This window comes from Hemitrygon akajei, chromosome 3 (assembly GCF_048418815.1).
Source record: "Hemitrygon akajei chromosome 3, sHemAka1.3, whole genome shotgun sequence".
In the NCBI taxonomy this organism is placed as follows: domain Eukaryota; kingdom Metazoa; phylum Chordata; class Chondrichthyes; order Myliobatiformes; family Dasyatidae; genus Hemitrygon; species Hemitrygon akajei.
The window spans coordinates 163,515,799-163,532,962 of record NC_133126.1 but is presented as its reverse complement, the minus strand read 5'-3'; the positions used below and the strand labels follow the sequence as shown (position 1 = coordinate 163,532,962).

The window sequence follows — 17,164 nt, the reverse complement described above, 5'->3', positions numbered from 1 at the left end:
TGTGGGTGAACAAACGCCATGGCAACGGGAGAGAAGTTTTTTTCACTGTAAAATGCATGGTAAGAATTAATTTTGCAAAGATAGGGGCAGAGACTTTATTCTGTAGGAGTTTTGGATATTATAGGATAGTTTCATCCAGCTTCCAGTGTAAGGAGAGAATTTCTTCAAGATCACAAGTAGAATCGGTGCAGAGAAAGGGTTCAAGTTCAGCTGGCAGGCGTGATTGCAATGCAGTCTGACAGCAGGGACTACACTCCACCAGGACGTCCTGCTTTTTCCCAGCTGCACTATCGCAGGAGAGTCAGGCTCAGATATGTGCTGGAACTTGTATTTATTGTCATTTCCTGGGGCTGCCCTGCAGAGAGACTGCTATAAATCTGCAAGAATTCAAAAGGCAGGAGAAAGTAACAAGATTCAATGCCCCAGAAAGATAAAAGCATTTCCCTGTATCCATTAGTCTTGGTCGTGGTTGACACTAATGGATAATATACTACACCATTCAAGTGTTTACTGTAATCATGCACCCATTATCAAAAGATTCTTGAAAGTGCAAAACAGATTAAGAAAATTGTACAGATGCAAGAGGATATCAAATTAATCATTGGTTCATTATTCAGGAAGAGTATATTAGCAAATTGTTTACTTCAGTAACTGTAGGTTGAAAGCTGATCTAACTGATGGTGAAGACAGAAATGACTTCTGCTCCCACATACCTCAATGTGAACTGATTCATAATGATGTTGAAAAAAAGGAGCTCCTTTGGCTCGCTCAGGCTGATACAGAAGTTTCCGTGGCATTCTTTCAAAGAAAGGAAAGAGAATCGATAGAGTGCCCTAATCATTCTCACAATGCTGTCTTTTGGAGCTTGCTCTGGCCAAACTGGCTGCTACATTTCCTGCGCTGCAATAATAACTTACTTCAAAATAACTTGTTTGCAGTTCAGTACTTTGAATATCCCGGTCAGGAAATGTGCTGAGTAAAGGCAAATCTTTCTCTTTCACCTTGCAGAATATTTTGCAGACACTACTTCTGAAAACCAAGTTTCATTTTGTACATTTTTATAAACTAAGCAATTTTCCAATGTACCCATGGGGAAATATTAATCAGAACAGTTTGCTATGTAGGCACCTTTTTCACCATATCCAACAGAGTAGATTCTAAATTAATCAAAAAGGCCCAACACCATCAAAAACACCTATAACTATGCAAAAGACATTTTACAATATCCTATTTCATCAACAATCTTGTGTAACTTAAAGCAACAGTGAATTGTACAATGAGCATACATAAAGAGAAAGAGCTTAAAAATTACTGGTGAGCTCTTCATTATATGTTCTATCGAGGAAGTGCATTAACGTCATCCTTTCTCCTAGCCAACTTGCTGTTTCCTTTTGCTTTAGTTTCAAATTCCCAGGCTCCTCATTTCACCAATACCTAGGATATTTTTTCCTGTCATGTCATTCAGCAGTTAATTTGAACCAGCCTGCCCACCATCAAGGACATAGATACAGAAGGTTGCCGGAAAAGGGCCAGTAACATCACGAAGGATCCCACCCATTCTGCCCCTGGACTGTTGTTCCACTCCCAGATAGGAGGCTACATAACATCCATGCCAGGACCACCAGACTCAAAAAGTTACTTTCTCCAAGCAGTGAGGCTGATCAACACCTCCATCCATTAACCCGACCGTCCACAACTTTATCATTTCTTCTCAGTCACTATGTACAGACACTCCTATCTTTGTATATAAGCTATCTTATGTATTTATAATTATTGTGTGTTTTTATTATTATGTTCTCTTACCTTATTGTTCTTTTGTGTGCTGCATTGGATCTGGAGTAACAATTATTTCATTCTCCTTTACACTTTTGTACTAGTAATACATTAAACAATCTTGAATCTTAATTTTCAGTACCGGCCAGTGCAACAGATTTGAAATTATAAGTCATTTTGTAAATGCAAACTGCTACAGAACATTTGTTAATCTAACATTTGCAGTGCAGGCTAGATAAACTGCATTATTAAGATTCAATTTTCATTTCTTTTCCAAGTGGGATTAATAAGTCTTAATTTGAACAAGACCTTGGGTTGCCACTCATCATCAGTCACACACTGTCACAACAGCAAGAAAACAATATGGCCTGCGCATTTGAGATTAATGAACCAACCGAGTGCAGTAAAAAATGGAAACATATCCAATAATAATTTGCAACCTTCTTGTGGTGTGTGTCAGAAGTATAATTGGCATCCATGTCTTTTTTTGTTTGCAAGCAGACTTAGCCTCATTAACTCCCTGCAGTAAATACAAAATCAGTTGTTTTCACACCCAAGGATCTCCCTAGGAGGAATTGCACTAGACAAACACAAAAGCTGAATTTAAATAATATTATTTCATCCTATCTATTTAACTGGAGTGGGATTTAGATTAATGAAATGATGCACGCCTTGATACATATTTCATCTATCCTCAAATGCGGTGCAATAGCAAAACACTGTCGATTGTATTTTTGTTGACAGTTGTACTCGTGACCAAAGCTGCATAAAATTGTAAAATGAGTCTCTGACGCTTAAGAGACAACAAGCTCCAGCGTGTGCTTCTGTGAGCAAGTGTGGAAGTGAATGCAAACACATGAAGCCTCAAACAGGACATATACACAGCACAAGAACAAGCCTTTTAGTCAACAACATTGTGCTGAACCAATTCAATTAGTAATCAAATGGCCAACTAAACGAATGTCCTCTACCTACATATCCTTCCATTTTCCTCACATTCAGCATAATTGAACCCTTGCTATTTTTGAGTTCTAACCAGAGGGACTGAGTTACACCCCACTGTATCTCTTCCATTTCGTGCACATCTGCTCTTACCCCATCCTCCCACCACACTTCCTCACCTACCACCCCACCAGCCTCCGCATCCAGCACATAATTCTCCGAAACTTCTGCCACCTCCAACTAGATCCCACCACCAAACATATCTTTCCCTCCCCCCCACTTTCTGCAGGGATCACTCCCTATGTGACTCCCTGGTCCATTCATCCTCCCTACTGATCTCCCCCCTAACACTTACCCTTGCAAGCAGAACAAGTGCTTCATCTGCCCCTACACCTCCTCCCTCACTACCATTCAGGGCCCCAAACAGTCCTTCCAGCTGAGGCGACATTTCACCTGTGAGTCTGTTGGGGTCATATATTGTGTTCAGTGCTTTCAGTGTGGCCTCTTGTATATCGGTGAGACCCAATGTAGATTGGGAGACCACTTCACCAAGCACCTACACTCCTTCTGCCAGAACAAGTGGGATCTCCCAGTGGCCACCCATTTTAATTCCACTTTCCATTCCCATACATGGCTTCCTCCACTGTTGGGATAAGGCCACGCTTAAGTAAGAGGAACAACACCTTGTATTCCATTTAGGTAGCCTCCAACCTGATGGCATGAACATCGATTTCTCAGTAATGCCTCCACCCATCCCCTTCACCATTTCCCATCCCCTCGTCCGTCTCTCATGTTATCTCCTTTGCCTGCCCATCGCCTCCCTCTGGTGCTCCTCCCCCCCCCCCCCCCCACTTCTTCTTCCTTCTGTGGCCTTCTGTCTTTTTCACCAATTAACTTCCTAACTCTTTGCTTCATCTCTCCCCCTCCAAGTTTCACCTATTACCTGGCATTCTCTCTCCCCTTCCCCACCTACCACCTTTCAAATCTACTCCTCAGCTTTCTTCTCCAGTCCTGCCGAAGGGTTTTGGCCCAAAATGTTGTCTGTACTTTTTTCCATAGGTGTTGTCTTTTGCACATTGGTTGTTTGTCCGTCCTGTTGGGTGTGATCTTTCATTGATTATATTATGTTTCTTGGACTTACTGAGTATGCCTGTAAGAAAATAAATCTCAGGGTTGTACATAGTAATGTATACAGGTGCCTATAAAAAGTATTCACCCCCCCCCCCACTTGGAAATGTTCATGTTTTATTGTTTTACAGCTTTGAATCACAGTGGATTTAATTTGGCTTTCTTGACACTGATCAACAGAAAAGACTCTTTTGTGTCAAAGTGAAAACAAGTTTCGACAAATTGGTCTAAATTTATTATGTTATTAAAAACAAAATAACTGATTGCTTAAGTATTCATCCCCTTTAAGTCAGTTTTTAGTAGATGCAACTTTGTCAGCATTTACAGCCTTGAGTCTGTGTGGATAGGTCTCTATCAGCTTTGCACATCTGGTCACTGCAATTTTTCCCCATTCTTCTTTACAAAATGGCTCAAGCTCTGTCAGATTGCATGGGGGTCGTGAGTGAACAGCACTTTTCAAGTCCAGCCACAAATTCTCAATTGGATTGAGGTCTGGACCCTGACTTGGTCACTCTGGACAATAACTTCGTTTTTTTATGCTATTCCTGTGTAGCTTTGGCTTTATGCTTAGAGTCACTATCTTGTTGGAAAACAAATCTTCTCCCAAGCGACAGTTCTCTTGCAGACTGTTGTCGGTTTTCCTCCAGGATTTCCCTGTATTATGTTGCATCTATTTTACCCTTTACCTTCACAAGCCTTTCAGGGCCTGCTGCAGTGAAGCATCCTCACAGCCTGATGCAGCCACCACCGTGCTTCACAGTAGGGATGGCGTGCTAAGTCTGATGGTCAAAAAACTTGATTTTGGTTTCATCAGACTATAGAGCCTTCTTCCAGCTGACTTCAGAGTCTCCCACAAGCCCTCTGGCAAACTCTAGCCAAGAGTTCACATGAGTGTTTTTCAACAGTGGTTTCCTCTTTGCCACTGTCCCATAAGTCTGTGACTTGTGAAGCATCTGGGCAACAGTTGTTGTATGTGCAGTCTCTTTCATCTCAGCCACTGAAGCTTGCAACTCCTCCAGCGCTGCCATAGGTCTAATAGGGATTGGGCACGCTAGAGGCAGGAAACATGTTCCCGATGTTGGGGGAGTCCAGAGCCAGAGGTCACAGTTTAAGAATAAGGCCATTTAGAACGGAGTTGAGGAAAAACATTTTCACCCAGAGAGTTGTGGATCTGTGGAATGATCTGCCTCAGAAGGCAGTGGAGGCCAATTCTCTGGATGCTTTCAAGAAAGAGTTAGATAGAGCTCTTAAAGATAGCAGAGTCAAGGGATACGGGGAAAAGGCAGGAACAGGGTACTGATTGTGGATGATCGGCCATGATCACAGTGAATGGCGGTGCTGGCTCAAAGGGCCGAATGGCCTGCTCCTGCACCTATTGTCTATTGTCTATAATGGTGGCCTCCCTCACTAGTCCGATCTTTTGTCTTCATGGTGTAGTTTTTGCCAGGATACTGACTCACCAGCAGTTGGACCTTCCAGATAAGGGTGTATTTTTACTACAATCAGTCGAAACACCTGGACTGCACACAGGTGATCTCCATTTACCTAATTATGTGATTTTTAGAACCAAATGGCTGCACCACTGGTGATTTGGTTATGACATATCAAAAGGGGTGAATACTTACTTTGTGTCATATTTGTAATTAATTTAGATCAGTTTTCTAGAGATTTGTTTTCACTTTGACACAAAAGAGTTTTCCTGTTGATCAGGGTAAAAAAAAGCCAAATTAAATCCACTGTGATCCAACGTTGTAAAACAATAATACATGAACACTTCCAAGAGGGAAGGGGTGAATACTTTTTAATGGCACTGCATGGAGTTTGATAATAAATTCACTTTGAACTTTTTGAACTTTGAACTGAGAGCCACCTTCAAGGGCAGCTTCTGGCTGGCACCAAGAAAAGGCAAATGGATAGATGACAATAGAGAATAAACACGACATACAAATTACCAATGCAAAATCATTGCAACATTAAACATTTTAGATCAAAGGGCACATACCTACTGCCTGAGGAGCAATGATCTGGACAAACCCCGCTGAGAAGGTTATGAGAACAACAGGATATGTAACCCAGGCCAAGTACTGAAGAAAGACATTGTGGTCGAGGCCACCGTACATCCATTTCTGAGCTGTGGAAACAAATATTACAACCAACATTACAATGAAGTTCAAGAAGTATTTGGTAAAGGAATCTTTAATCCTGTTCACCTGATCTTTACCATGGTATGATATGATCATCTTCAAAAATAATTTGTGGATTTTCAATAAAACTTACACATTAATTTTCTTATTTTTATCATTAAGTTTAATGTGCTTAAAGAAGCCTCTGTGATCATTTGTCAGTTGTTGCTTTTGTGGTAGCCTTATTTACACTGTATTAACAATCTCATCATTCTCAATGTAAATGTAAATCTACATCAGAGTCATGCCAACAAAAAGGTCCTTTCACTGAATCCAAGGCCTAATTTTTAACTGAAGGAAGGTCAGTACAGAGCTAATAGGATCAGCTTGTTTTTTGACAGGTTTATTAAAGTTGGGTGGGATTTACAATTCAGACCTGAAGGTAAATAGCTTCCAAAGAACACATCACTAAGGAAAAATATTTTGACATTGACATTGTCACAATGTACAGAATACACAAGTCTACCTTACCAGTGTAAATTTGCATTGAATAAGCAACAGCTCAGAATTCTGCAGATGCTCTACCAACAAATCCTGATACTTATTCACCCTTATCAATTTTAAATTTGCTGGTGCAGTCTGGAAAAAATACGACTCCTAGTTACAGAGCCACACAGCATAGATACAGGCCATTCAGCTCACCACATGGTGACAGGTAGGCATCCATATTAATCCCATTTTCCAGCACTTGATCTACAGCCCTCCATGCCTTGGCGATTCTAGTGAATCGGGAGTGTTATCAACAATTCTGTTTTCACTAGTCTGTCAAGCAGTGTATTCTAGATATTCATCACTTTGAGTAGAAAACTTCCCTCTAGATCTCCAATCCTCTACCCTACATCTACAGTGGTGCTAGAAAGTTTGTGAACCCTGTAGAATTTTCTCTATTTTTGGATAAATATGACCTAAAATGTGATCAAATCTTCATGCAAGTCCTAAAACTAGATAAAGAGAACCCAATTAAATAAATAACACAAAAACATTATACTTGTTCATTTACGGTATTTATTGAGAAAAATGATCAATATTACATGTATTTGTTGGGAAAAGTATGTGTATCTCCAAGGTAATGCCTTCCACAAAAGCTATTTGGAGCCAGGTGTTCCAATCAATGAGAAGAAATTGGAGGTGTGGGTTGCAGAGGTGCCCTGCCCTATATATAAAAAAAGACACCCCTGGTCAGGTTATTGACAAAGCCTACTCTTCTCAAGAAAGATCTCTATATGTGCATCACGCCTTGATCAAAACAACTTTCAGGGGACCATACTGGAAGAATTGTAGAGATGTATGAAGTTGGAAAAGGCTACAAAAAAATTTCTAAAGACCCGAATGTTCATCAGTCCACAGCAAGAGAAATTGACTACAAATGGAGGAAACAAATGGCTACTCTTCCTAGGAGTGGACAGCTGCAAATATCACACAAAGAACACAACATGCAATGCTGAAGGAGGTGCACCTCCACCTGCAGGATTCTCTCTTAATCCCACCCCATCCCAGCTTGAAGATACTCCTTCAGAACTCTCCACTCAAAAATATTGTGGGAGCACCTCCTTCAGGAGGACTGCAACAAGTTAAGAAGTTGACATCACCGCCTTCACAATATTTTTTCTTCAAGATTCCAGATGATTAAATGAATTTAAATTCCATAGCCACCGTGAGTCTTTGGATTACTGGTCCAAGCCTCTGAACATCTGGCAGATTAATCACTGTTCTACCAGCAATTACTTTGTACAACAGAGCAAAGCTCTAGGAGGGAACAAAGCAACAATGGCCATGTTAGAGTGTACTCCATTGACAGAAAAGAATGTCTTCATTAAACTATAAATAACCTAAATAATGCAACTAACTACATGTACAGTACTGTTGTTAAAATATACAACAGTCCGTAAAGTATATCTTCATGAAACTTGAAAGACAGAATGAACCAATGCAAATAACATTTATGGTCACTCATTAGTTATAAAAATAGTGACGTATAGAAAAAATATTTTACTTGAAAGTGGACCTGATCAAAAAATGTTAAACTAAAGCAATCAAAACAGAAAATATCTGCAACACAAATATAATAGCTGGATGAACTTTCTCCTATCACTTTCAAATATTCAGAAACTCAAAATGCTGCTTACGTGGCATCACACCTTTCATACTTGCTGCATTAAAAACAATATGACCAAAACAAGCTTGATGTCTGCTCCTATTTGTATTTATTTTAAAATCCAATCTAAACACTGTGGAAACTGGAAATTTGAAAGGAAATGGATGCAGTAGGAAATCTTCATCAGAACAGGCAGCATCTGACATAAGAGAAGAGTTAGGTTGGAAAAATTGTTCATTTTCTGTTTATAACCATGTATTAAAATACTGATACAATGCACCTAATCTGATGACCTGTTCAACCACAGATGAGAAAGATTCTTTCACAGCACTATGTACAAAAGTTAAGGTAGTACCCAGTGGAAGCAGAAGGTAAGGTTTGTATTTCAGGTTCATTGTTCAGTACTGGGAGATGTATTAAAATATAATCCATTTACTCTCTTCCTTCAGATACATTATTTTCCCCTATTTTAATCATCCTTATTAAACCCTAAGCTTTATTTCATATTCGTCTACTAAGGTGATTGAGAATCAGGGCCTACTCTACAAATGGAAAACTTGCTTATCACTCAATTAAGATTAGGTTCACAAAGCTTTCAGAATCATGCATGAAATTTCATTGGTGACCTATTTTTCTAAGATTGGTTTTTACAAAAAAAAAATCAAGCATCTACTCTTCTTGAATGTTAACAATGCTTATGTTACTGTTTGAAGGGGATGTGATAACGTGCCCACATGTCAATCTGCTCTAAACGGAAAACTGTGCTGTGAATGAATCTTTTTCATCACGGGTTGGGCAGGTCATCAGATTAAGTGCACTACACCAGCAGTTTAATACATCAACATAATGAGAAAATGAGAGAAATAGAGTGATGTAAGAATGTCACTTTGTAGTTTTAACTCCCTTACCACAGGCATTGCCATGCCAGATGAATATTTTCAGCTTCACCCATTTTCAAACTTCCAATGATTTACTTTTGAACAGTCACAGCATCATGTTGTGAAATTAAATCCACAGGCGTCATTTGTTTTAAACTCATTCAAATTTGTTTCAGGTTTATCCACATGCCAGGATGTATGGGGGTGTCAAGAGAAGGGTAGCACCTCTGGTGAAGGAGCTTGTCGTGATCATTCCGGGGCAGCTCACTCATCTTGGGTTGCCAGCAGACACTCAGCTCTCACCTATGGCTCCAAGTAGCCGCTTCCATGCGACAGTGGCCACACTCTGTTACACTGCTTCAACAGGCGGGCTAAACCAGGTGACAGTAGCCAGTGGGCCTCGTACCCCAGTGAAATCACAATGGAAATTATTCTCAAAATATGGAGCCCAGTGCGGAGAAATAGCACAATTTTAATATGCACAACAAGAAATGGTACTAGGAATACTGGGGTATTAAATAACATTAACATTGGGTCGTGACAGCAAAGTTCCTGAAGTTGGACTGAGTCAACTAAGAAACAAAAATAATGTGATCATCTTGCACACGTTGGGGAGTTCGATCATGTCGACAATATTGATGAAAAGATGCAAGAATTGAAGTTTGTTCTACATCAAACCTGTCAGTGAGTTTGGGGAAAGCTGGTGAGAGAGGAGCAATATTTTTTCAGAAAAATAACCCATTGGAAGAGAAAATATTTCTTAAGAAATAACAGATTTACACTAATTTAGCTTATGTTCAGGAAATCTAATCTGACAAGCAATGACAAGTGAAACATAGTGTTATTAATCTGTAATGGCTGAGGCCATGCAGTCCATAAATAATTAAAATGATTTATAAAAAGCATGTTTTGTAATAACTTTCCCTTCAAATTATCTTAACACATCTGAAGGATGAGAAATACAAGTATGAAGACATTTCTATGCAGCTTATACCTCCACAGCTTATTCCACAAGCTCCTGAATTCAAATTTAGCCCAGATCAATTTTAAACGAAAGTAATTTCTCATTCTCACTTAATATCAACAAGCTGTTTAATGAGGTGACAAATAACATCTTCCCTCTATCTCTTGCAACTGGAAACTAATTTCAGTCTAGAATACAATAAAATGCTGCTTGTCAAATTATGAAGCTGCTAAGTTCCCACCAATAATTGTAAATTTCCACTACAGTGAGTTAACTGCTTCAAAATTAGCCATTGGGAGCAGCTGTTGAATATCTGTTTAAACCGCCTTTTGGAGTGAATCAAAGAATGATAGAACTGTAAAGCACAGAAATGACCTCTTTTTGCTATGATATCTATCTACGCTAATCGCATATGTCTTCAGTAGCCCCATATCCCTCTATTCCTTTCCAATACACAGTGCCTTGAAAAAGTATTCGGCCCCCACAACTATTTTCACACTTTACTGACTCATTTAAAAAAAATTTAAATATATATTGAAGTACGATTTATTGAGTTAATCTGCAAAACATTGTGCATTATGGCAAATCAAAAGAAAAATTCCAAAACCTATCAGCAATTAACTAAAAATTAAAAACCAAAATTGCGAGTCTGAAAATGTAGTCATTCCCTCTGTAATTACCATGTTAACTTTCTGCAGGTGCAATACTGTATACAATACCCTACCAACTCACCCAATTTGTTGATGCAGGAAGTTGGAGGATCACCTGCTTTCAATGAATTCATAAGATAAGTATACCCTCTATCTGTAAGGTCCAACAGTATGGCACATTTTCACCAGATGAAAGCAAAATGAAGACAAAAGAGGGTTCAAGAGAAGCTAGGGAAGTGTTATAGAGAAGCACAGAACTGGGGAAGGGTACAAGACCATCTCAAAGGCACTGAACATACCTCTGAACTCAGTGAAGCCCATCATGGAACCACAGCCACACTGCCTACACTCTAAACTTATTTGCCAGAGAAGAATGACACTTGTTACCACTCTGAGTGAGCTGCAGAAATCAGTGGCTGTAACTGGAGGTGAAGTTCATGGCTCCACAATCTCTAAGGCTTTGCCCAAAAAGTATATTTATGGAAGAGTCGCAAGGAAAAAGCCCTAGCTAAAAAAAAACATATCCATGCCTGTAAAGACTTTACAGAATATCACTTAGAAGATACTATAAAGATGTGGAAGAAGATCTTGTAGTCGGATGGGACTATAGTGGAACTTCTTGGCCTCAACACTAAACAGTACATGTGGTATAAATCTAATACTGTGCATCAGCCAGATAACACCATCCCGACTGTAAAGTACTGTGGAGGTAGCATTTTGCTATGGCATGTTTTTCAGCAGCAGGGATTGGAAATCTGGTCAGGATTGATGGGAAGATGAACACTGCTAAATACAGACAGATATCCTGGATAAAAACCTGCTAGCCTCTGCCAGAAAGCTTAAACTGGGAAGGAAATACATCTTTCAGCAGGACGATGACCCAAAGCACACTGCCAGAACAACCATGAAATAGCTTCAAATGAAGAAAACAGATGTTCTTGAGTGGCTCAGTCAGAGTCCTGACAACCTGATTGAACATCTCTGGAAAGACCTCAAGATTGTTGTCCACCGCTGCTCCCCAATTAACTAGGCACAACCTGAGCAATTTTGCAAGGAGGATTGGACAAATCTTGCTCCATCATGTTGTGCAAAGCTATTAGAGACTTATACAAAGGCCTACTGGCTACAAGAGCTGCAAGAGGTGGTTCAGCTAAGTACTGGGCAAAGGGGAACAAATACTTTTGAACTGCTGGCATTACAGTTTTTTGAATTTTTAGTTTTTCCATGCTTTACAATTTTCCCTGTTGTTTGGGCTCTACTGTGAAAAAGAAGTTCTCAGTTAAATTGATCAGAATCCCTGGTTGTAATACTCACTTATGAGAACAAAGTGTTGGAGGCTGAATACTTTATCAAGGCACTGTAAGTATCTGTCCAAATTCCCCCTCAATGCTGGAATTCTAGCTGTCTCCACTACTTCCTACCTCACTGTAAAAAAAATTATCCCTGTAGTCTCCTTTAATTTTCTCTCCTCTTACATCTAAACTCCCAAGGACCCTACCATTATATGCGCTCCAGAATTTGACTTATTAAAATACATTATCTTGTACATGTTTAGATTAATTTCCATCTGATTCATGGGCCTGGCCACTGTATCATTAAATAACCTTTGTTTAAAAAAAAGTTGCCCAATTTTTATTTCATATGGAACATTACAGCACAGTGCAGGCCCTCTGGCCCACAATGTTGTGCCAACCTTTTCATCTACTCTAAGATCAATCTAATCCCAGTTTCCTGCTACCCATGTGCCTTTTCTAAGAGTTTTTTTAAAAATGCCTGTAATGTATCAACTTCTACCAGCACCCCTGGCAAAGCGTTCCACATACCCACCACTCTGTCTGTAAAGAGCTTACTTCTGACATCTTCCCCATATACTTTCCTCCAATCACCTTAAAATTATCCCCCATCATATTAGCCATTTCCACCATGGGAAAAAGTTTCTGGCTATCCACTCGATCTATGCCTCTTATCAATCGAACACCTCTCACCTTATCAATTCTTATCCTCCTTCACTCCAAAAAAAAAGCCTGAGCTCGCTCAATCTATCTTCATAAGACATGCTCTCTAGTCCAGGATAAACCTCCGCTGCACCCTCTCAAAGCTTCCCCATCCTTCCAACAGAACTGAATGCAATATTCCATGTGTGGCCTCACTAGAGTTTTAAGGAGACACAACATTACCTTGGAGCTCCTGAAATCAATACCCCAGCTAACGAAGGCCTACGTGCCATGTGTCTTCTTAACAAACCTATCTACTTAAGAAGCAACTTTGAGTGATCTATGAGCATGAACTTCAAGATCCCTCTGTTCCTGTGTGGTACGAAGAAGCCTGCCATTCAAATAGCTGTATTTTGCCTTCAAATTTGACCTTCCAGAATTAATCGCTTCACACTATCCTGATGAACTCCATCTGCCACTTCTCCGCTCAGTTCTGCACCCTGTAATGTCCTGCAGCAATCTACAATAACCCTTCATGCCATCCACAACTCCACTAGCCTTCATGTCATCTGCAAACTTATTAACCAGCCTTTCCACTTTCTCATGCATGTCTCTTATATAAAAAAAATCACACAGAACACTCCCAGAACTCATCCCTGCAAACACCACCAGTCACCAACCTCCAGACAAAATACGCTCCATCTGCTACCACCCTCCACCTTCCACAGGGAAGCCAGTTCTGCATCCACACAGCCAAGTTTCCCTAGATCCCATGCTTCCTGACTTTCTGAATGAGGCTAACATGAAGAATCTTGTTAAACGCCTTACTAAATTCCATATACACCACGGCCACTGTTCTGCCTACATCAATGTGCTTAATCACATCTTCAAGAAATTCAGTCAGGCTTGTGAGACATGACAGGCCCCACACAAAACCACGCCAATTATCTCTAATCAGACTGTGCTTCTCCAAAGGTTCACAAATCCTGAACCCAAGGATCTTCTCCAATACTTTGTGCACTCACTGGTCTATAATTTGTACTCCCTTTCTTCAACAAAGGAATAACATTTACCACCTTCCAGTCATCTGGTACAACTCTTGTGACCAGTGACGACGCAAAAGTACAGTAATCTCTTCCTTCGCTTCCTATAGTAAGCTGGTGTATATCCCATCTAGCCCCGGTGACTTGTATATCTTAACATTTTTCAGAAGTTAAAGCACATCCCTATTTTTTAATATTGACATGTTCTAGTAAATCAGCCTGTTTTACCCCATACTCACAAAATGTAAAGTCTTTCTCACTGGTAAATACTGGTAAAGTATTCATTAAGGACCTCCCCTACCTCAAGGCACATTTTCTCTACTATCCCTGATATTAGTCTTACCCTCACTCTGGCTACCTTCCTGTTCTTTGCATACATGCAGAACGCCTTAGGGTTTTCATTAATCCTACTTGTCAAGGCCTTCTCATACCCACTTGTAGCTCTCCTGGGTCCATTTTTCAGCTTCTTCCTGCCTACCTTGTAACTCTCTAGAGCTCTGTCTGATCCTTGCTGTCTAAACCTTCTTTTTTCCTCTCAAACTGATGTCCCACATCTCTTGTCAACCATGGCTCCTTCATCCTACCATCCTTTTCCCAGCTTCAAAGTGGACAAACCTACAGAGAAGCACCTGCAAGTGCTCCCTAAACAAACTTCACATTTCTGTTGTACTTTCCCTGAGTAATCTATTCCCAATTTATGCTCCCCAGTTCCTGCCTAATAACACCATAATTCCTCATCCCCATTAAACACTTTCTTATATCATCTACTCCTATCCATGTCCAAGACTGTAGATGCTATCTCTGACCTGCTCACCCACTGAGAGATCTGACACCTGATCTGGTTCATGCCTAGCACCAGCTCCAGTATGGTTTCTCCTCTAGTCGGCCTGTCTATATATTGAGTCAGGAATCCCTCCTGGACACACCTAACAAATTCTGTCCCCATCTAAACCTTGTATGCAACTTTACTAATTGAACCACCTACATTCTCAATGTCAGTTATATATATGGAATTCTGATAAAGAAGAAGAGAGAGATGTATGACATGCATAGGCAACAGAGAGGAAATAAGATGCTTGAGGAGTATAAAAAGAGTAAGAAAATACTTAAGAAAGAAATCAGGAAAGCTAAAAGACATGAGGTTTTTTTGGCAGTAAGGGTGAAGGATAATCCTAAGAGCTTCTACGGGTATGTTAAGAGCAAAAGGATAGTAAGGGATACAATTGGTCCTCTTGAAGATCAGAGTGGTCGGCTATGTATGAACCCAAAAGAAATGGGAGAGATATTAAATGGTTTTTTTGCATCTGTATTTACTAAGGAAACTGGAATGGAGTCTATGGAAACAAGGCAAACAAATAGGGAGGTCATGGAACTTATACAGATTAAAGAGGAGGAGGTGCTTGCTGTCTTGAGGCAAATCAGAGTAGATAAATCCCCCGGACCTGACAGGGTATTCCCTCGGACCTTGAAGGAGACTAGTGTTGAAATTGCAGGGGACCTGGCAGAAATATTTAAAATGTCGATATCCACGGGTCAGGTGCCAGAGGATTGGAGGATAGCTCATGCAGCTGTGTTGTTTAAAAAAGGCTCAAAAAGTAAGCTGGGAAATTATAGGCCGGTAAGTTTGACATCGTTAGTAGGTAAATTATTGGAAGGAATACCAAGAGATAGGATCTACAAGTATTTGGATAGACAGGGACTTAGTAGAAAAAGTCAGCATGGCTTTGCGCGTGGTAGGTCATGTTTAACCAATCTATTAAGAGTTTTTCGAGGAAGTTACCAGGAAAGTGGATGAAGGGAGGTCAGTGGATGTTGTCTACATGGACTTCAGTAAGGCCTTTGACAAGGTCCCGCATGGGAGGTTAGTTAGGAAGATTCAGTCACTAGGTATACATGGAGAGGTAGTAAATTGGATTAGACATTGGCTCAATGGAAGAAACCAGAGAGTGATAGTGGAGGATTGCTACTCTGAGAGGAGGCCTGTGACTAGTGGTGTGCCACAGGGATCAGTGCTGGGTCCATTGTTATTTGTCATCTATATCAATGATCTGGATGATAATGTGGCAAATTGGATCAGCAAATTTGCTGATGATACAAAGATTGAAGGTGTAGTGGACAGTGAGGAAGATTTTCAAAGCTTGCAGAGGGATTTGGACCAGTTGGAGGAATGGGTGAAAAATGGCAGATGGAGTTTAATACAGACAAGTGTGAGGTATTGCACTTCGGAAGGTCAAACCAAGGTAGAACATTCAAGGTAAATGGTAGGACACTGAGGAGTGCAGTAGAACAGAGGGATCTAGGAATACAGATACATAATTCCCTAAAAGTGGCGTCACAAGTAGAGAGGGTAGTAAAGAGAGCTTTTGGTACATTGGCCTTTATAAATCAAAGTATTGAGTATAAGAGTTGGAATGTAATGGTGAGGTTGTATAAGACACTGGTGAGACCGAATTTGGTGTGCAGTTTTGGTCACCTAATTACAGGAAGGATATTAATAAGGCTGAAAGAGTGCAGAGAAGGTTTACAAGGATGTTACCGGGAACTGAGTTACAGAGAAAGGTTGAATAGGTTAGGACTTTATTCCCTGGAGCATAGGAGAATGAGGGGTGATTTGATAGAGGTGTATAAAATTATGATGGGTATAGATAGAGTGAATGCAAGCAGGCTTTTTCCACTGAGGTTAAGGGAGAAAAAAACCAGAGGTCATGGGTTAAGGGTGAAGGGGGAAAAGTTTAAAGGGAACATTAGGGGGGGCTTCTTCACGCAGAGAGTGGTGGGAGTGTGGAATGAGCTGCCAGATGGAGTGGTGAATGCGGGCTCACTTTTGACATTTAAGAAAAACTTGGACAGGTACATGGATGAGAGGGGTATGGAGGGATATGGCCCAGGTGCAGGTCAGTGGGACTAGGCAGAAAATGGTTCGGCACAGCCAAGAAGGGCCAAAAGGCCTGTTTCTGTGCTGTAATGTTCTATGGTTCTATATGACAAATAATATAGGCCCTAGCACCACGTATTACAGACTTCCTGTTTGAGGACCAACAATCCACCTAGGCCCTCTCCTTCCTATGACCAAGCAAATTTGGGTTCAGTTTGCCAATACACCTTGGATCCCTTGTTCTTTAACTTAATGTTTCAGCTACCACCTGCTATCTTATCAAAAGTTTTCTGAAGTCCATGCCAACCACATTCCCCCTGCTGCCTTCAACCATTTTCCCAGTTACCCCCTCAGAAAACTCAGTCAGATTTGAGAACCATGATCTCTCCTGCACAAGAAGAGCACATGTTCTGAAACTTCACCCATGAAAACGGAGAAGCAAACATCTCCATCAGAGCCTCAGCAATCTCCTCCCTTGCACCCTGGGATAGATCTGTCAGTCCCTGAGGAGGTTTCCATCCAAATGTATTCTGGTATTTCTAACCCTTCCTTCTTCCTGATAAAAGCAATGCTCCAGAATATCAGAGTGCTAATCCCATTATTCTCCTGCTACCATGTTCTTCTCCCTGGTGAATACTGAAGAGAAGTATTCATTCAGGATCTCACTCATATCCCATGGCATCACACAGGGGTTAACCC

General features: G+C 40.5%; 1 protein-coding gene across 4 annotated transcripts in view; it reads right to left on the bottom strand.

Moving 5' to 3' along the window:
- clcn2c (chloride channel 2c) overlaps positions 1-17,164 on the bottom strand; it is a 510,268-nt gene that overhangs the window by 271,920 nt on the left and 221,184 nt on the right. For all 4 annotated transcript variants that reach the window (XM_073041207.1, XM_073041210.1, XM_073041208.1 and 1 more), the window contains exon 4: positions 5,846-5,974. In XM_073041207.1, coding sequence (XP_072897308.1) covers positions 5,846-5,974 — 129 coding nt within the window. The remainder of the gene's footprint in view (positions 1-5,845; positions 5,975-17,164) is intronic.